The sequence below is a fragment of the Formica exsecta genome, unplaced genomic scaffold (assembly GCF_003651465.1).
Source record: "Formica exsecta isolate Colony F162 unplaced genomic scaffold, ASM365146v1 scaffold201, whole genome shotgun sequence".
NCBI lineage: Eukaryota > Metazoa > Arthropoda > Insecta > Hymenoptera > Formicidae > Formica > Formica exsecta.
Window position 1 is genome coordinate 1806534 of NW_021849308.1, and position 21972 is coordinate 1828505.

At 38.4% G+C, this 21972-nt stretch overlaps 1 protein-coding gene across 2 annotated transcripts in view; it reads left to right on the forward strand.

The window, feature by feature from the left end:
• LOC115234725 (cadherin-99C) overlaps window positions 1-21972 on the forward strand; it is a 125060-nt gene that overhangs the window by 98007 nt on the left and 5081 nt on the right. The window contains exons 6-19 of one of the 2 annotated variants that reach the window (XM_029806025.1): window positions 3577-3840; window positions 14664-14813; window positions 15062-15280; window positions 15589-15783; window positions 15969-16256; window positions 16435-16752; window positions 17083-17223; window positions 17690-17974; window positions 18842-19015; window positions 19501-19710; window positions 20243-20374; window positions 20461-20577; window positions 20666-21064; window positions 21498-21952. In XM_029806025.1, the coding sequence (XP_029661885.1) occupies window positions 3577-3840; window positions 14664-14813; window positions 15062-15280; window positions 15589-15783; window positions 15969-16256; window positions 16435-16752; window positions 17083-17223; window positions 17690-17974; window positions 18842-19015; window positions 19501-19710; window positions 20243-20374; window positions 20461-20577; window positions 20666-21064; window positions 21498-21952 (3347 nt within the window). Of the gene's footprint in view, window positions 1-3576; window positions 3841-10883; window positions 11802-14663; window positions 14814-15061; window positions 15281-15588; window positions 15784-15968; window positions 16257-16434; window positions 16753-17082; window positions 17224-17689; window positions 17975-18841; window positions 19016-19500; window positions 19711-20242; window positions 20375-20460; window positions 20578-20665; window positions 21065-21497; window positions 21953-21972 lie in introns of those variants that run through there. The other variant, XM_029806026.1, reaches the window with a different exon arrangement.

Here is a 21972-nt window from a genome sequence, read left to right on the forward strand (position 1 = left end):
ATAATTTATATTAAAATAAAATTAATAAAACATTTATATTTAATAGATCGATAATTTGGCTTTACATCAATAAAAGCAAAGCTTTAATTGATACGATAATATAGATGAATGGGCTATACAAAATTCGTATAAAATCGGCGCAATATAAGAATAAATCATTACTATTTCATAAAATTACTAGCGCCTTCTTCATTTAACAAATTAAATAAAATTTATCAATTAAAAGAAATATTTTATATCCTTTTCAAATTTTTGCTTTACTTTATACTTCAAATTATGCCTGTAATATGTTTCAATGCATATTAAAAAAATCTATTGAAAGTTATCTGATTTAATCTATTCTAGCCCATCCATTTTGAGGTAACGGATCTATTTACAATCTATAATCTACAATCTATTTGCATCTACAATATCTACACAGATCCGTTAACTCAAAATAAAATAAAATTCATCACTCACTGGCACTGATGCGCAACAGCGGAGTTGTTGGTCTTGAGGCTACGTTGTCGCTTCCTCTCAGTATGTCAGGGTCGCTACGTTGATCTGTAACATGCAAATAAAAGATGCAAATTATAGCAACGCTCAAAATAATCAATATTTCAAAAATTTTATTATACGCATTGAATTTTATATTCGGTATATATAATAATAAGCGAATTAATAAAATAATTTTATATAAGTTTAGAAAAGAAAAAACTACTAATAACTTTAATAATTTCATATAAAAACTATAATCTAAAAATGGAAACTTTTACTATTATAGCTCTTATATAAAAATCTTTTTTTTTCTAATTCTTTCTTGTTTAAATCATATAAATAAAAAGACAAATTACGCGATTAATTGTTTAAATTAAATTGTACGTATGCAATTTATATTAATTATCCAATTTTGCGATTCGATCGTTTTACAGCACGCTCTCAATCCGAATTATATTTAAATCGTCGAAAAGTCAAACGATGAAGCATCGAACGAAATATAATTGAACTTGAAGTATTTTTAAAGAAATAATTATTGCTTATAAAGGGAGAGAGAGATTGCGACAAAACAATAATTTATAATTTTGATTTCTATCACTTCGATTCTTGATTATATATGTATACATCACGTGCAAAATAGGCGCCTCGACATTTATCGTTGCGATATAATTATGTATTATTTAAAGTATTTAAAAAATAATTAATTATTTATTATATCAAATTATTTCTCGATATTTGTCGCGATCGCGTTTAAAAAAAGAATTCGACGGAGCGTCTCGTACCACTACTTTATTGTTCGAGCGTCGCTGTATGAATAATAACTATGTCGTAAGCCGTAACATGTTAACAATAGCGGTAATGTTTACGCCGCTAAGGCTGAATACCATGTTATTGATAATTCGCTGCTGAAATATTTTACGTACTATGACATATATATATACACACACACACAACATATTAAATTTTATATACAAGTATATATTTTAAATTAATTTTAAATATTTTAAAGGTAAATTTTTTCGCAATTCCGGCTTCTTATTTAAAGTTCTTGATAGCATCTCACGAGATATAAAAGAAACTCTTAATATTCTTACGCTTCAACCAATATTGCAAGAGATATCGCGATTTTTTAATCATTTTTGTCTATTATTATTTATAAAAACTAAATGGCGCATTTTATAATATTTTATATATAACACACACATACATATAATATTCTAATAATATGCCGTGAACAGCTCTCATTGAGATATTCACTTTTAAAGACGTGTTAAATCGATACTCGCAAGTTATTTCCTTTCTGCGATGCTGATTGGTTATCTTGACGCATTTGGCAGTTCAAATATTAAGTGTGTGTAATTTTTATTTAATTTATTTTGAAAAAACAGAGAGCTAGAGCTAATATGTATAAATAATTACGCACACATACATACAAAATAAATGGCGCACGCGTAGCGCGCGCTTATAGTGGTCTAGTAGATATATAAAAGAGTAATAATAAAATCGATGCCAAAAAATTGAAACGCTAAATTTTCTGAAAACTACAATGTTTGTATAATTTTACCATGATTCGTTTATTCGTTAATTAAAGTATAAATCGCCATTGTAGAACTCGAGAATCGTGCCACGATCATTTCAAAGCTTAGCGAGAAAGCAGACGATTCCGCGAAGGTAATTCTGGCTGGTTTCAGATTATCGTCTAATTAATGGCGCCTTTGCGTTCGTTCTTAGCGTGGAAACTGCAAGCGAAATACATGCGGGGCTCAGAGAGCGAAACCTTTGCTCCACCTGCCGTACATAATTGCGGGAGTTCCGCGGAAGATCGAAATCGCGAAATCGTCGTCGGCTCGCGCTTGATCTTTCGCTTGAGCTAATTAATCCACAATGAGCAACCGGTTTCGTCGCGACAACCGACGGTGGACACGCGAGAACAAGCGAAACTCATCACGGTGATAATCGCTCTCCGGAACTGATTGCAAAGCGCCGGAAGCAATCCGCCCCCTTCGCGTTTTTATCTTCGCTCGTCGTACTGTCAAAAAACTCATGGAAATTAGCTACATTAAGTAAATGAGAGACGACGGCTTCTTCGCTATTATGGTTGTGGCTAATGACCAGAAATATTCTGCTTTAAGTATTTCCGTGCGAATATCGTTATGGGTTTAGCTTATCTTTAATTTTGAGAAATACACTAATTACCTATTTCTATCTCTCAAGAGAGAGAGGGAGAGAGAGAGAGAGAGGAAGGGAATATTATTTATTGCCCATAAAAATCCAGCTCTATATTATATTCACTGCAAATAAAGTGAAAAGATGTTGAATATCTTTGGAAAATGTGTATTATCCGTATCAAGATAAAGCTGGATTTATCGCAACATTTGTTGCTAGTACAAGATTCGCTTTTTCACGTGTAATCATAATTTCTACTTTACTATGGAGCTACTACGAAAAGGCAGACGGTACACGGATCGGACGCAGTATTCTGAAGCAATAGTCTTGATCCCGTTAGATAAGCGAAGGTGCATGCGAATATCGCTCCTATTGAGTCGGCCCCGACGAGAAGCGAATCGCGAGAATATACGTTCCGGTCGCGCCGCACGGTAGTCGTCGACTTATCTCCGCGGATTAATCGGGAACGCGCGCGCGGCTTTCGGCGTTGCAAAAAATACCGCTGAATTATTTTCGCGTAATCCCCAACGAGGTCACGCCCCGTACCCCATAGATCGTCTCTCGCACGCATATTGCGGACAACCTGCTCGGTCTGTTCCCCCTCGAATTATGAATCCCCCGACGGCCCTTGCGTGCATACCACTACTACTACCATCACTATCACCCTGATGTCTGACCCCGACCCCGGCCAACATCTCCCTGAAATCGCGTAAAACGCGCCGCATAAATTTAATCCCGCTCGATTCCGCGAGAACCGCGACGGAATATATCGTTCCGCGATTTCTCATCGCAGCTGGAAGCTCGAAGGATAGCCATGATTTCTTTATCCTGGCCAGGTGCGCTTCTCTCCTCGAGGCAGAAGAGGTGGATGAATTATGTATTTATGTATTATATATTGAAAATAATTCTCTCGTTTGTTTTCTTTTCTCTCAGCTCACTCCGGTCGGTTCGACGATCTTCAAGAATGTCGACGCGTTCGACGCCGACGCCGGCGTCAACGGCATCGTTGAATATTCGATCGCACCAGGCGACGGTAGCAGGATCGGCAGCAACGAAGGTGTCGGACGCAACAGAATCACCACCGCCGACGGATACGGCTATTTTAGTATCAACCTGCCGCACCAGGGACAGGTCACGGTCAATCGAACGCTCGACTACGAGAGGACCCAGCGTTATCTCGTCACCATCCTGGCCTCGGTGAGTTTCCATCTTGTGTTAATTACGCTAATTGATCCAGCTGTCCGGAATTGCAAATCAAAGTTAAGATAGGACAAGATATTGATAGTGACGTAGGCGCTGAGATGACATACACCTATACTCGCAACGAGATAATGGTTAATGTAATGATTCTAACGGGGCTCTAAAGGAGAAACATAATCGATAATCTCCTTAAATAAGGACGTTCTTTTAACGCGAAATAAAGAAATAATGTGTTGGAAACTATCTTTGAATAAAAATATTGATATCAAAGCACATAGTATAATAAAACATTTATTAAAGAGAAAGATAATTAATAATAAATATCTCATTTCTTTATAAAAAATAATTTTTGTTTTAGTTTATTATCCAGAAATTTTTTTATTTTCTTAATTCAATTTGTTACTCAACGTCAGTCGATTCTTGCTTATCTCGTAACTGTTGGACGTTTTCCCGTTATGTATATCATTGTAATACATATGTTATCTGTCGAGTATACGATAATTGAACATATAGTGAGCGTCGGCCAGCGATATGTTGCATTACGTGACATCGAACTAAAAACCCGTGCGATGACCGTGGAAATTTCTTGCATGAATAACGAGGAGCTAACGGTAATCATTTAACGGCGCGCATGCTTAGAAAATTATCTAATTGTATCTTAATATAAATAAGATTTGGATCGAAAAAATTTATGCTAAGAGAGCGAGATAATAATTTTGTATTAAGATTCATAAAAGTGATAAAAATTATATTTCCACGAAATGGCCTATTTCGGAAATAAAATGACATCATTTGTTACTAAAAGTTTACTGATTTTGCGAGAAATAAACAAAATTTTATAACACTTGATAAGTATTAATAAATTTTTTAATAAAGAGAAATAATTAATTGGAGATTAATAATAAACGTCTCCACAAAGAAAACAAAATTAGTATTATTTAAGAAAACTTTGATATGGATATATTCCATATGTGTCGTCGATATGGTATTTACGTTATGTAACGTTCGCCTACACCTGTTGCGAAAGATTCTCGACGTCGAGCACATGATGTCGCATACACACATAATAAACGTATTACATAACATCGATCTGGAGCATTCTTAGCGTGATCGATGATACTCGGAGCATCGATTTTACGTAGACCGCCTTGTTAGCGGCTATATAATACGTGAATGCGCGTGTGTTTGTGTAAGTTAATCAGCTATAAATGCGCATGTCTCTTCTTAATTTAATACGCCACAAGGAGAATCGGCAGGAGGATGTAGGATGGTCAATGGTCAGGTTGCGTGGGCCGAGGGATGAGGGACCGATCGGTGAGTCACAACAACCAGTCGACGGTCGGAAAACCATATTCGCATTAGCATATCGCACTTCTTGACGCGGTGGTTCTTGTCCTCTCGAGTGCTATTAGTCCAAGCCCCGAGGGTCCCTTCGATTCAAAACGTGTTCGGGACATGTACTTCGCGATATTTCTTTACACGACAGTTTTTTTTTTTTTTGAATTTCTTGCGGTCTCTTCGAGCTTGTCTAGGTACAGAATACTTTTGAAAAGGATGTCAGATGATGTATTATTTGATCAATCCGTAGTTTCTTTTTGAGAAGGATTTGATTATAAAGCAAATTGTGTTATTTATAGATCCTTAATTCTCTACATTAAAGATACATATATTTTATGTGAACTCTGTTATAAAGAGTAAAAAATACATATGAAAATAAAATTCTTTTTAGACGATTTATAATTTTTGATCAAATTCTATTTGTAATTTTATGTGTCATATAATACAGAAAACAAAAAAAAAATTAAATGTATCTATATATATAAAATATATATTATATATAAAATTATAAATAGAATTATGTCTTAAAGTTTATCGTGGATTGTCTAAAACAAAGGCTCAACCGAAGAAAATTTATAGCAAGAAAATTCATAAACGTCTTCATAGTAAAGATTTATTTTATTAACGCTTGCGGTGCCGTGCGCAATATAATTTCCACCACTCTGATTGTCTATTCGTGAGGAATAAGGTCGATGAGTTGGAATCTGTATAACGTAAACATCCGTTATAGCAATTATTTCTAAATTCGCTCATTTATATTATCCGCATAAAGGAATATCTTATAGGATATCTAATTCGCACGCGAACATATCGCGGTAATTTCGAGGTATTAGCGCGCGTGCATAATTATATGCGCGGGCACAACGTGCACGCTTCGTTACATGAGCACGATTCTTGTACGAAACCTTCGTCCTGCGTGTTCTGTCGCAGATTAGAAACTGATATACGTACAAGCTCGCAGACGTGCATTCACTAAACGGTATTACAACCCGACGGCAACGGCACCATGCTGGTCAGGTAAATGCGTGTTCGCCCTTTTTCACGTCTAATGATTTTAATGGTATTAATCGATTCTGCGGTCTCGCACAAGTGCGCAAACAGAGCCCGACGGACAAGACGTTAATTAAAGTTACGCACCCAGCTTAGATAATCTACATCTAAGTAATTAATTATTTTTACATATCAATCGTGTGTCTAAAGGCATGTATGGTACTTCAAAATCCGTGCAAAGGCGTACGAATATCGTAAATAGTCAAGAAAAATGTGTGAGTTTTAAAACTACCCTAGACTATTTCAGGTTTCTGTTTGTTGTCTCTGGAAACTATCTTTATTAATTTGATCCAGTTAAGGAAAATGTCGAGAAAGTTAAAAGTTTCTGATTAATGAGCGATGAAGAGTTTAGATACTCTTGTAAATTAAAAAATGAAGATAATAATAATTTAGTCTACGTTTAATAAAATTTCCAACGAATTGCGTTTAAGTTGATTAAGAAATTCGTAGATAAAATCAAGTACGATAGATGTAACGTATTCTATGTATTTCGTACAGTAATTGTTCAATAGACATATATTTGATTTAGTAAAGGAAAATATCGATAAAGCTAAAAGTTTTTGAATAACAAGCGATTAAAAATTTAGGGTTTATGTAAATTAAAAAAAAAAAAAAGTGAGAATAATAATAATTTATTCTACGTTTAATAAAATTTCTGAAAAATTGTGTTCAAGTTGATTAAGAAATTCGTAGATAAAATCAAGTACGATAGATGTGACGTACTCTCTATATATTTCATTTCATTTCAGTAGCTCTGTTCAATAGGCATATATTAGATTCGATAACAGATAAAGATAATCGAGATAAACGCTCGACACGCATTAATGTAAGAGCGATACAATACAAAATATTCGCGCAATCTCTCGGTCGACTAAACTCGCTATCACTGAAATAACGAAAGGATCGGTGTGTAACGGTAACATCGGTACGGAATAACATTCGGTACGCGGACGGTAACGTATCGCTCGCAGTACCGTAAGGCATTAACCGTTCGGCATACTCGCCCGCCGATTGTCGAGTCTTGTAGCTTGTAGCTATTTGCATATCGCCAAACCCCGACATTGTTTGATTCGTGCACGTACACGGTGGGTTTACTACTGCGGATCAGAACTCGTAAATTGCGCTTTTCATGTCTGGAGCACGTAGTGATCGACGTCGCGACACTTATCGCTCATGTAATTCGGATGTCTTTCTGCTGACGGAAATAATGCAATAAAAATATTGCAATATGGCCTGGCTCATTTTTATGCATTCGTTTATTAAATTGATGTATATAAAAGATAAATCGAGCGATTATATTTGCCTGAAAAATATCGTATCATTATTTGATTACGGTAGGTAGCCAAATTTGGTGAAAAATCTTAAAAAGATATTTTAAAAAAGAGCGATTATGACCAGAAAGCAAATTTTAATTAGGAATTAGTGAAAAATTTTAAACAAAGGGAACATTTTAGAAGGAATGGAAAAGATGAAATTTTTATGAATATAATTTAGCTGCAGCAAATATGCAGACACCCACATGCACCATGCAACCGTTAATGGTAATGTAATATTGTTCTATACAAGTGAAAGCGAGATGCTCATTAGTGAATACCGCATATTCATTAAACGCCTACACTATTACGCGTTGCGTGATTGTTCGATCGCCGTGACGAATCGTCAGCGCGAGCGTAATCGGTATCGTGCAACGCAACGTAACGCGCTACCTACGTTGCGACGAGGTCTCTCGGTATGATAATATAATCAGGAAGCAGTATAAAATGTCAAATCCACGTTGCTCACCCCGCGCACTTACAGCGGAGAACAATACTTAATAACTGTACAATAAGTGCTGTCTATATTTACTCTTATGACGGCACTTACGCCGTCGCGATTGTCACGTTCGATAGTCATGCGCGTTCCATTTCAGAATTATTCTCTATACGAGCAGTTATTTGCATATGAACGAGGCACTGCGAAATCAAATCGACATTGTTGCCTCTGATATAGAATATTATAATGGCAAAAGTTCGTTATCAGAAACTCAACGCGTGTGCATCGCCATACATTTAATTTCAGAACACCTTGTATATAGAAAAATTTAAATACAAGACGTGAGAGTTATTAAACGTGATTATTATTTCAATTACGATCGAGCTGGCGCTAATATATTTATGGTTAACTATTCAAATGCATTGAAATTCATAATTAAAATTTTTTTGCGAGGTGTTGTTACGTTCCGGCTCGTAGCGTAATTAATATTTTTTAGTACGGCACTTTTTAATTTTTTAAAAGGTATTCTTTGAATATGTGGCGAAGGATGAAAGGGTAAAATGTCGAGTAATGAAAACTGCGATGTCTAAAGATATTATTTGCATGGGTGGAGTTCCGAATAGGTGAACCCTCTGATTTTTTTGAAACTACACTATTTTTTGTATTTTTGAACGCTGATTACGAATATGATAATGAAAATTTGCGACAAGGTCAAAAAATAGTGTAGTTTCAAAAAAATCGGAGGGTTCACCTATTCGGAACTTTATCCATTTGCATTAGTAAAAGAGAGATAATATTAAAAATATCGAGCGTTTTTTTTTTTTTTACGAAAAACAATTAAAAATTCGACGTTTGACAAGTCTCATTGAGAAATATCAGCTTTCCTTCGCGCCATTCGACGTTTCATAGTATTCCCGACTGTGTGTGTGTGTGTGTGTGTGTGTGTGTGTGTGTGTCCCCGTTCATCTTTAATCTTATCTACGAGAGTGTGTGGCACAGTTTCGCGTAAACGCCGTGGTCATCGCCGATCGTGGGCTCGGCTAACAAAGAAAATTACTCGCCGCCAGGTAGATATCCGCGGCTCGGAGGACAACGCAAGGTGGGTAGCGACGAGACTTATATGCAGCGATGCATGTTGCACGCGAGCCTAGGTGGTACGCGAGGTAGGAGAATCGCGGCATTAGTCACCGTTCGGCTTGCGACGCGCGTAACGCAAGCACGGAATTTCGATTTTCCCGTGCATCATGTAGAATGCCGACGTGGCCAATTTCGCGTGTAACGCGCGCGACGAATCCTTCCGTCGCGGATGATCGCGAGATGGTATACAGTACGATTGCATCGACTGATCGGATACGAAGATAGCGCGTGTGTCGACGGTGAAATCCGATTCGCGGATTTCCATCATTGTGTCAGTGCGAAAATATAATCCAATTATATAAATATAGTACGGCAAGAAAAATATGAATCAGCGGAATCAACGTGTTCGTATGCATCGCGATATTACGAGCCTCGAGTATTACGTCACATCGCGAACGAATTTTTTTTTTTTTTTTTCACAGGGCGTAATCCATGTAATCGTAATATTAAAGCCAAAAATAGATCGTAGAATACGCTTAATTAAAATAAAATGCACCATACAACCGAAGTAACAGCGCGTTGCGGTCGGTTATTACGCCATCAAGAGGCTTCTTTAATGGCGCTCCGAGCTCTATGAACGCGTTGAAAGAATAAAACGCTCTCTCGCACAGTAACACACAACTACATATATATGTACGCACAATAACGGTTCGCTCGTGCGCGAATTCTTTCATCCACGTCGGGAGATTAATGACGAGCGTTAGGAAGAGAAATACACGGACGTTTGTCAAACGAACGGTATTAAAACGCGGCCGCGAGCCGCTTCCTCGGGATATATCGAGTGCGTTGGCATCGGCGTGGGTGGAAAAGTCCTCGACAAATCCGGGATGAGCGGTAGAAGTAGGAGTATAGAGAACGCGAGCACGCATAAAAAAAGCATCAATATTTTAATTTCATCGTTGGGGTATTAATATTTTATCATAATAAAGATCACCGTCTTAGCACGTTGGAAAATCTGGTTAAAATAAACATTGAGGAAAACTGAAGATTAATAGCAGCGAAATAAAAGTTTCTTACGTAGGGTCGGAATGAACGTAGTAAACGGCAGTCTGCACGAAAGGAAGCGAGCCGGAACTTCCGGAACACCTCGTAATTCTTCGTGGCGGAGAACGCGCGTCGCGAAACGTTGATTATATATCACTCGCTTCCTTCCCGCAGCGGCGCGGAATATATCGGTGTGACTCGAAGATTTCCCGTGAAATTTTATACAGGATTCAGTCTCCGCGACGACGGTGATTTTATCCCGCGGGAAAAAGCGGTCCCGTGTATGTAGATCGCGCGAAAGAGAAAATCGCCGAGGGCGCCGATTTTGCGGCCGATCCGTACGCATGATCGATCCTCGCGCGTAGGCGGATAAGACGGCGATTTGCCGATGCGCGAGAAAAGGATCCTCTGATGCAATATCCATGTCGTTGCTAGAGGTTTCCGATACCGATGCAAATAATCCGACGTTATATAAGAGACCTCTTCGCCGATTGCGGTGACGTACATCGCAAAAAAAAAAAAAAAAACTAACTGAGACTTCAGACAAAGTGTCTGTAGCTTTTTTGCAGACACACTGTCTGCATTTTGACAGAATGCTATCTGAATTTTCAGACACACTCTTTTGAACTTTCAAAAAAAAAAAAAAAAAAAAAAAAAAACTTTTTAGTTACAAAATAAAAAAAAAAAAAAAAAAAAAAAAACGACTTTGATGATTAAGACAGATTATCTGAAATTTCTTTCAGACACTCATATCTGAAAATTTAGACAAAAACGTGTCTGAATTTTTAAAAAATTTTTTACGGTGTAGATGTTCCCGCGTAAAAATATAGCGAAATAATTTAATCGCGTGTACTGATCAAACACTCATACTCTCTTTGCTTTCATCGCACGACAATGCGATTGTACTGATCGATATTCGCTGTTTGTAAAGCTTTCGGTAATGTAAAATGCACTAAAAGAACATAAAGATTAATGGAAAACATACAATAGCATGAAAATGTTGGCACGACATTCTTCTATCAATGATGCAAAAACTATCGCTTGAGAAAAAATCATTGCGGATATGAAATTTATGCAAAAATTTATTTTAAACTTATAGTATCTAGATTTTTTGCATTTTTATATCATCTCAATAAAAAATTTATCAATGATGCATTGTTGGAAACGTTTAATCGTCAATCTTTCGGTTACTCGGTGAGCACTTAATATAATTCAAGCGATCTAAAAGAATGAGGTGAGAAAATACGTCGTCCGCGCCGATTAAAGGACGCATGATTTATACAGGTCTTCGTTTATCGTAATTTAACGAGTGCAGTTAACGACGTGTATTAAAAGGATTCATGTGTGTGTGTGTGTGCGCGGTTCGACGCAGGAATTGCCGGTTATATGTGGAACGACAGATTGGGACACGCCTTACCGCACTTTATTATGCGCTAATCCTTGGGATTTCACGAGGTATCTCACCGAAAAGGTCTCCACAACTACCGGACGATTTTAATCGATTAATTCTCGGCGACGCGTCCCTCTAAACGAGAATGCGAGGACGCGGATCGGATTCGAGACGCACCATCGATGGAACGTGACTCGTCGTAAGGCCGACAATGGAGCTCCTCGGTCCGATCAAAGCATTTCTGGCAGTCGCTTTAATACACGTCAGTCCGAGTGTCGGCGACGGTAATGTCGGCGATTTGTCAACGGTGAGTGAATCGTTTGGATAGCCGAAAGTCAAGTCCGCTTCACGATTCGAAGTTTCTCCATTTTACTTTTATTCGCGGATCTTTCAATTATACCGTGACAACTTTAACGTGGACATGTCTCTCGATTAATATCGTGTTTGATTTATGGTTTGATCGTATTTTTGGGATTTTATTCAGTATCTCTTTGATTGTAGCCGGAAGCGACTCCGCCGCAGGGCAAATTTAGAGCGAACATTTAAATCTTGCCGATGCAAGGACCTCGCTGAATAAATATTCTCCTTAGGCTAGACTGAAATAAGTATCCATTTTTTGCGAAAACTCTGTTGCGAGGGCCTTGCATGTGTATAAGGGCTTCACGCCAGGGCACAATAGACATTTTCCATCCTGGAACCTCGTTAATTTTAGAGCCGCCTGTGGTCATAGCTTCTTGTAAGCGATCAGTTAGCCGTCATTTTAAGCGACTCCTTCTCGGAATCGATTCTATTAAGTTATTGCACCGTTACTCTGACTCTGCTGTGTTATTATACAGGCTAGCAATGCTATTTCAGTTCGACTATTCTCCCGAAATAAGTGAAGACAGATAATATCAAATCGTGATTTGTGCGAGTCAAGTTTGATTCGATAACTTTTCATCAAAAAATTAATAAAATGATTTTTCTTGTTTACCGATTTTATCTCTCGTAGCGAATTATTTAACTTGAAAATCCTGTATATTTTCTCGCTATCACATATCTCTCACGTCGCGAGGGTTTCTGCTAAAATCTAGTTCGCAGCAACAACTGTAATCAATACACGAGACTTTATCCGAGACCGCACAGACCGGATCTTCATCCCACTTGTAATAAACTTCGAGACGAACTGTGCGGCGGACCACTTTATCCGCGCCTGCTACGCTTAAGTTCGAGATGCATATACAGACGCAGCCGCCGTTCATCGTCGCTGTCGCTGCAATTTCGCGCAAGTTCGAAATTGCGCGACCGATCACAGATCGACGCGCAATTTCGCATCGTCGTCGGTAGAAAAAATGCGATTGCATCTGGAGGCTGCGCCGCGTCTCGGCAACACGATGTCATTAAACGATCCCTGACGGCGGGCGACCATAAGCGAAATGAAAAAAAAAAAAAGAGCAAATGGATGCACCAACGCCCATTATTACTATTGGCATACGGGATACGGCCATGACCGTACGCGCATCGCACGCGTGGTCAAGGGTAATAGTTATTTCTCGCTCAATTCTTTCTCTATCTCTCTTTCTCTCTCTCTTTCTGCCTCTTCCCCAGCTGCGAGATGAGTCGGGCACGGTCTCCCATAATCGCGGCGAATCTTCCCGAGTCGAGGACGCGATCGATCTCTCCCTCTTGATTCGGATTAAGCCGCCGCGTTTCCCAGCTACGGCTCCGTGCTGGTGCAGCAGGAGTGGCTCATTTGAATATTATGTGGAACAAATGACCGACTTCTGCTCTTGCTTGCTGCTCCGAGGGATAATGTTCCGTATCGATATCGGATATCGCGATGATTCATACGTGAAATTAATGTTCTCGCTCCCTCTTCCGACGTTTCATAAAAAATTCACGTTAAGTCTTCAGCTTGTATTAAGTGTTAAATGAAAGACATCATATAACACTCACAGCATCAAAATATTCAGCTCATTCGCTTTTCATTTCTCGTATATGAAAATTCAAAACAATTTCGAGATAAGATGATTCTACTAGAATGTTTTCTCAGCATGGCTTTCGCAGGTCGCAGCGAATAATGCGCGGTTTTATTAAAAGACGGAATTTATGAGATATTTTGCATGCCGCAAAAAAGTAATGCATACATTTTTCAGTTAATTGGATTATAATTTGTAATTTATAAGTCCTAATGCAATATGTGCACTCTCTAAGACTTATGCGGTACTCTTGAAAAATTTTCGGCCTTGCAATCTTACTTATTACAAGGAAAGTTATAATAACGATCGTCTTTATTTAGAGTACCTCGTAAGTAGTCCGATCCCGTTATTGCGTAAATAAGGTCACAGAAGAGAACGGGAGACGAGGAGAAAAGGACAGAGCTTCTCCTCGGGTGATGATAGAACTGGTGTGATTAAATCATAGTGTGAGAACGAGAAAAAGAAGACGGATATTCGTTCTTCTTTGTGTGCGTATATAGCGACTATTGAAAATGTCAATATAAACGTGACGCATCATAATCGCAAGATTAATGGCGTATTATCGCTGTCCGTTTTCGTATGTCATCCGAGCTCTTATCTATGAGCTATAAAAAATAGGTGAAGATATTTTCATCGATATTTCATCGCACTTTTCTTTTTCTAGAATCGGGGAAAAGCTAAGACATATATAGTAATAACAGTAATATATATGAATCAGAGAGGGAGAACATTTAATAAATGAAGTACATGTGCAATAATAAAGAAAAAATATTTTTTTATAGTTAATCATTATAAAAGAATCAAGAGATTTTTTTTATAATTAGAATAAAATTATGAATAATAAATCAATTATATTATGACAAAGATATGTGATTATAATTACAATTTTGGTTAGAGTTGCATATTACAGTTATAATTTTAATAAAATAAAAAGAGTTATAAATATATATAATTAATTATATAATTATATAAAATTATATAAAATTTGAGATAATATATTAAAATATAACGACATTTTATAATTTTTAGTTAATATTTAATACGTGTGAAGGAAAAGTAAAATAAAACATTATAGCATATAGGATATAAAATGCGTTTGTTGTCTCGTATCTTGTATAGCTAATATCTTGTTTAGAATGTCATTTTGCATTTATTTCGATATGATTTCAGAGATCATATCACTTGACGTTAATTATTTCCTTCATTTCCAGGATCGAGCGAGGAATGTTTCCGAGAGATTCACGTCCACGACCACGTTGACGGTGAACATACGAGACGATGACGATCAGGATCCGTCCTTTATTTATCAAGGCTGCATGCTTTCAGACGGCGCTTGCATTAATCCGGAATATTCCGCGTCGGTATGTAAATCTAATAGTCAGTTATAAACCGAAGTCTCCGGCTTTCCGGTTCGAGCATGTATTAATGGCGAGATTTATTTTAACAGGCTGTGTTTTCTGTCAATATCCTGTAAATTTATCGAAAAATTTAAATGTAATCGAATATGTACGCCTAATCAGTCGCAGAAATTTCGCCGCTCAAATTTGCGTTATCAATAAATCATCCAACCGGTTTTACAAGCGCGAAACTCTCTTTTTTCCTCCGTCAGGTATCGAGCGGAGTACTATCCGGTATACTCAATATCACGCCCGAGAAAATCCAAGCGGTCGACATGGACAGCATAAACGCGCCCATCCACTATTCCTTCCTAAGCGGAAATCCGCCGAATTACCGAGATTTCTTTGAGATCAATCCTAATACCGGGGCGGTGAAGCAAATAAGAGCCGTCGACACGACGGTAACGAAGAAGTTTGATATTATCATCAAGGTAAACATCGCTTATACTTTCCTGTTATATTTAAGAAAAAATTGTTTCAATTTATTATATTTATTTATTTTCTATTTTACTCATGAATATTGTGTAAAAGAGTGTGTGATAAAGAATAAAAAATTTGAAATAATCGTTGTTTATATTGTTACAAATAAATAGATGTTTTACGTTTGTAATTAATGGTTCTTTGGATTTAATGAGAGGAAAAAACAAACATTTTTTTTTATGCATGCAATTACGTTTCGCATTTTAAGATTTTAGCGTAACGCATAACAAGTTTGCCCTTTTGTTTCTCTCTTTTTAAGGCGGTTGAGGTGTCGGAAGCGAAACGATCGGCTACCGCGAAATTAACGATTACTGTCAAGCCGGTTGACAGCAATCCACCCGTTATAACGGCGTCAAGTATTGAAGGTTTCGTCGATGAAAACGCTCCTATCGGCACAAAGGTCATCGATGAAAGCGGTAATCCCATTGTGCTCACCGTGTCGGATGCTGATCTGGTGAGTCCAACCAGACGTAAATTCTGTCGGTTTTCGTTTAATGAAGCGTGATCGAAATGTAAATCGACCGTTTTCTCTCTATTGTTAGCGGATAAGATCCGGTGTTCAACTATCGTCAATTGATCAGTAAATATTTGTTTTCACCCATCGCTCTCTTTTTCTTATAAAATATTCGTTATATCCAGGGATCGGACGATCCGAAACCGGCGTACACTTTCGAACTGACCACGAATTTCTTCGCGATCGATCCGTCCGGTGTCCTTGTCGTCAACGAGGAGAATCTGGACCGAGATCCTCCGAGTCCTGGCCGCTTCCGCTTTCAAGTGGTTGCCCGGGAGAAAACGGGTGTGGCCGCGTCGTCGCCTCTGTCATTTATCGTGACATTAAATGATGTTAACGATAATGCGCCTCTGCTTCCTATGATGGCACCCATCACCGTTCAAGCTGGAGAGACGAAGAAACAAGTGGCAAAGGTGGCTGATCATCTCGTGTTTTAATTTAATAGTAACAGCTGTTACTTTCATGTTGATATTTCTTTAATCTTTTTTATTAATCTATTGATTATCGCTTGTCAATGCTCCATAGCTCTTTATCACGTTTAAAGATACGGACTATAAAGGGGAAGATAAATTAATTTCGATTCTTCCGTAGGTGGAAGCCACGGATAATGATGAGGGAGAAAACGCCGAGATAACGTACAGCATCTATCATGTTTCAAACAATGGTTTGCACAAATTCAAGATAGATCCCAAGACAGGAGTTATCGAATCCGTGAGGAAATTGAACGCTGGCGAGCAATATAGTATCACCGTGCAGGCTACTGACAAGGGTGGTAGATATTCACAGACAATCGTCGAGGTGAACGTCATTCCAGGGCCCAACACCAGAAGCCCCGTGTTCCAGCAGCCGGTGTACGAAGTGCAAGTCAGCGAGGGGGCCTCCATCAATTCTACGGTTGCGACTATCACTGTGAGTATCGTCGATAGTGTTTCTCTCTCTTTCTCTCTCTTGCCAGAATTTTATTTTAAATTTGAACTGTTATGACAGAAGCAATATATGTGTTCGATATATCTTTTGTTATCTATCCATTGCGTTGAGAAATCAGCGTTTTATTCTCGCATATTTTGTTTTTTGCTCTTATATCAATTTACTTATATAAATACAAATTTTCCTTTTTAAAGAATGTAAGAAATTGTTTGCAAAATTATGCGACTTATTATTATTTATTAAGCACCGTATAAACAACGGTTTGTTAAATATTTATATCGATAATAGGCTTATTAATGAACCGTTGTACAGGCCATCGACCCAGAAAACGATCCGGTGTCGTACTCGATAGTATCGGGGAATGACTTGCGCCAGTTTGCAATCGGCGACAAATCAGGCGTTATTACCGTTATAAGGAAGCTGGATAGGGAGGACCTGACCCGATATCAGTTGGTGAGTTAATATCGTCAACCACTATCGAACATCGCAACACAAACTTCCTACAGCCTTTGCTACAAGCCAATGTACTTTTCGCTTTACGGTACTCTCCATCGACTTTTATCTAATCTAGGGGAAACATCGTTACTGTCTTCGTTTTTCCGCTTCTAAACGAGAGAATAGCTACTTAAACTAAAACACACAGCACTTAACTTTAAGTATATTTAATTTTATATAAATATTTAGTTGGTGGGAAAGTATATATATAATTTCGTTTTTTGCATGTTTTTCATGTCAAAAAACAAAAAAACTTTCTCATTATATTTTTAGAAATTTGTATTTTTTTTTTTTACGTTTGTGATCCATACTTTTCTTCTATTATAAATCTTGATTAATATGGAAGTAAAATTCTTTTGTGTCGCATTTCACATGAAAATGGAAATATTAATTTTATGATATTTTTTTCACATGGTTCACATAGTTGATAAAGGCTGAGGATACCGGCGGTCTCTTCAGCACCGCGACGGTTAATATCATGGTTACCGATATCAACGACAAGAATCCCGAATTCGTGGGTCTTCCTTATGAATTTTCCGTCAAAGAGGGCGAGGCGCGTAAGCTGATCGGCCGCGTACACGCCGAAGATGCCGACGAGGGCATCAATGCCGAGATCACTTACTTCGCACCCGATGACATTCCTTTCACCGTGGATCCTGAGACCGGTGATGTCCTGACAAAGATAGTATTGGATTATGAGCAGAACGACGTGAGTAGTAACTTTTATATTGCATTCTTGATTTTTAGTAAAGCTAACAATATAACAATTCAAGTCACACTTGACTAAATTAATTCGGGAAAGTATACTTTGGTGTGAGAAATTATAAATTATTAACTTTTTATCATAGTAAACTCTCTTCTTTTTATTTTAGAAAACACGTGTGTTGAAATATTTCAAGCTAGGAAATTGTAAATGTTTAACTATGTTGGAATTCTCTGGAGAGAGAGATTCTAAAAGTCAATGAGTCTTCGCCTTCCGTTTGTGTGTGTGTGTGTGTGTGTGTGTGTGTGTGTGTGTGTGTGTGTGTGTGTGTGTGCGCGTGAAAAAGTCTATATAATACATAACACGCAATGCTTACTAAGATTCATTATTGGCGCAGCTATCTAGCTCAATCTCGAATCTTCCGGGAATGCTTTTCCGTTTTACAAAAGTTGCGAAGCGTGATTACAGTTCAAGAGAATACCTTACAACGGAAAACGATTTAAATTTATTCTGCATTGCGAGAATGCTGTTACGGTTAAATTACAGTTGTGTGTCATCGCGCGTGCACACACTGGGGCAAAGAAAACGTGCAAAAAATGCATATTTGAGTTTAAGTTGTACGATTTTCACTCGCGGAAATGCAATGTGTAATAGAAGTTTAATTATAATTTTATATAATATGTAAAATACGACAAAAATCTGATGTGATTTAAATTTTTTAAATTATTTATATCGTCGAAATTGTTTCGAGAATATTTCTACTGTTGCATTAAAATTTTTGAATCAATTAAACTGTAAATTTGAAATTGGTAATCTCTCTTTTCAATTTCGCCTTTTTTGCATTTTATTTCGGCATTTGCATTAATTGCGTAGGAATATAAATTCGTGGTGACTGCGAGGGATGGAGCTCCCGATTATCGCTTGGCAACCGCGACTGTCACAGTGAAAGTCATAGATGTCGAGGACGAGGTTCCGGTCTTTCACCAAAGCAGTTACGAGGCACGTGTCAAGGAAAACGTGCCTGATTATAATGTGATTCAAGTCACGGTGAGTAGCATGCCAAATCAATAATAGCGCGTGTCTCCGATTAGAAAACATGTAAAGCGCGTATAAGAGCGATTAGAAACGATTAATTTATTTATTGACGTTAATCCTTATGGGCTTGAGTTTAACAAGAATCGAAAGTCAAGTCGTACAACATGACATAAATCCCAGTTTAAGATGTTTGTCTCGAGATAAAGTGCGCCTCCGCTACTTTGTTTAATATGTCGAGAAGTATAAAGTTAGTTTCGTGGTAAACTATAGTAACACGAGATGTAATTTCATCGAGAGTCGATCGAGAGGAATCTTTTGGAAAGTTTTGACAATTTATTGAATAATCGAGAGCTACGCCAATCTCGATTTTCAGATCCTCGAGAGATATTTCGCGTTACTCGCGTCGTTGATGATTCCCATCCCGTCGACGAGATGGAAAGGATGATGCGTCCTGACGCGATCTTACTCGGCTTTAAAGCTAACGCGATCATTTCTAGGCCGATGATCCGGACACAAAGAAGCAAATTACATACATGATCAAGCAAGGGGATACCGAACTCTTCAGCATAGACCCGAAGACCGGAGTCATAAAAACTATCCGCGGTCTCGATTACGAGAGCCAGAATCAGCACGTTCTTATAATAGGCACCGAGGAGAACACCAGCGATTTACCTGGCTCCACCACTCGCGTCGTTGTTAATGTTCAGGTATTTTTTATGAGTGAAACCCGAGACCCAATAAGTTTTCACTATCCGTCATTGATTTATTATGTCGTGTTCATCAGCGTATCATGTAGCGCACCACTTTCACAGACCACATAACTGCAGAGAGGGAGAGACAGCTTGATTGTGATTTATTTGTCGCGTAAAAGCGTAGTTATGAAAAACGTAATGAAATAAATTTCTTCCTTATAATTAAAATTTAAAAGATTTTTATTAAATAAAATACGTTCGCGAGTAAAATGCATCTATCTCCGATAACCATATTTTTTACGGATTTATTATCCTGTATAAAAATCTATAATTGAAATATCGAAACTAAAGTGTTATTTCTCTGTCGTAATCTTACGAATTAAATATATGGAATCAGTTTACGGAACCGGTTTACGTTGAGCGCATTAACATCATAAATACAACGACTTCTATCATCTACCGTGCTCTTCTACATTACTTCTAGTATATCTTATTATGCGGGGGCCGTTAATAACTATTTATAACGATTCTGAACGTATCGTGACAGGACGTGAACGACATTCCACCGGTATTTACGTCGGTACCGCGTCCCATTACACTGGACGACGATGTCCCTATAGGAACGACCGTGATTGATCTCACGGCCGCGGATTCCGACGGCACTGCACCAGGGAATCAGGTAGAATATATACTCTTCTCGTATACATCTCTTAATTTATTCTCGTTAAATCTCGGGGAATTTTCACCGATCTCGATGCCCGGCAGGTTCGATACGAGATCATCGGCCGCGGTATCGCCAGCAAGTACTTCGTAATCGATCCCGACACCGGCGCACTCCGAACACGAGATGACTTGCGTAAAGAAACCGACTCCGAGTATCAGGTAAGTGATTTGGCGCACATAACTCGAAGGTGGTTTGTTATCCGTCGATTCATCTCAACAACGCGACGATTTTTTTCTCCCGCGACAGGTCGATGTACGCGCCTACGATATGGGAGATCCGCAATTGTCATCCGTGACGACAGTGCCGGTCTACGTTCGTCACGTTGCGACGGTGCCGCCTGAGATCGGTTTGGGTTTTGCCGAGAACTCGTACAACGTCGAGGTGCCCGAGGACGCTGGTGACAATACGCTAATTAAGATAATCACTATCATCAACAGTCACGCTCATGACACTACGCCGCTCAGATGCGAGATTTATAGCGGCAATGAGGCCGGCCTGTTCGAAGCGAATGTCACGGAGGAGCGGAATTGCGCGCTGAGGCTGAAAAAAGGCGCACTGGATTATGAGACGACGGAGTCTTACCAGATTAAGATCAAGCTGGAATCGCTCTCGGGCTTATTAAACTCGGGCAGAAATACGACCATGGTGAGACGCGATGATGATTCTTGAATCTGTCGTACAATAAAACGCTTTCACTTCAACCTTTAAATGCATGAATATTTATTAATAGGATGAATTCATATAATTGATAATATATAAAAACGCATCAGAGAAACGAAAAGATTAAAAAATATGAGATATAGAAAAGATACAAAAGAGAGATCAAGTTATATCTTTTTGCAGATGTAATTCAGATAGAATATTATTTTAGATACACACAGAAGACATAAATCGAGGAAAAATCCATTTCTATCTTGCTTTCTCTCTTCTTGTAATTTTAACAAGATTTATTATAAAACGATAAATAAATATATAAAGTAAAATAGTATTGACATTTTCTTTAAGAAAACTTGATTCGTTGCAACAAAATTATCCATTTATTTTGTCTTTGATACGAACAAAACGCGCTTCATCGCAGGTCAAGATTCAAGTGCTGGATGTAAACGACAACAAACCAGAATTCATCTTCCCGGAGGCGAGTCAGAAGCTCGCGAAGGGACGTTACTTCGCGGCGATTCCGCGTACCGCGCAATTCTCGTCCACCGTTATACAAGTGAAGGCTCACGACAAGGATAACGGCAAGTTCGGCAAGCTGGAGTACAAGATCCTGGAGGGACGGGGATCCGATTATTTCGCTATCGATGGCTCCACCGGCATAATCAGAACGACGGTGACGTTCGACAACGTTGACTTGTCCGATCTCCCCTTTAAATTCGACGTTCGCGTGCGAGATAATCCCAATTTGACCGATAATTACAATTCGATCGTCGCGCCGGTGATCGTCAATCTGATCGGAGAGGAGAATCTCATGATCCTGGTGGTGCAGGACGCGGCGCCGGATGCGCTGCAAAAGGAGGCCGGCAAGATAGCGAATATAATCGAGCAGAAGAGCG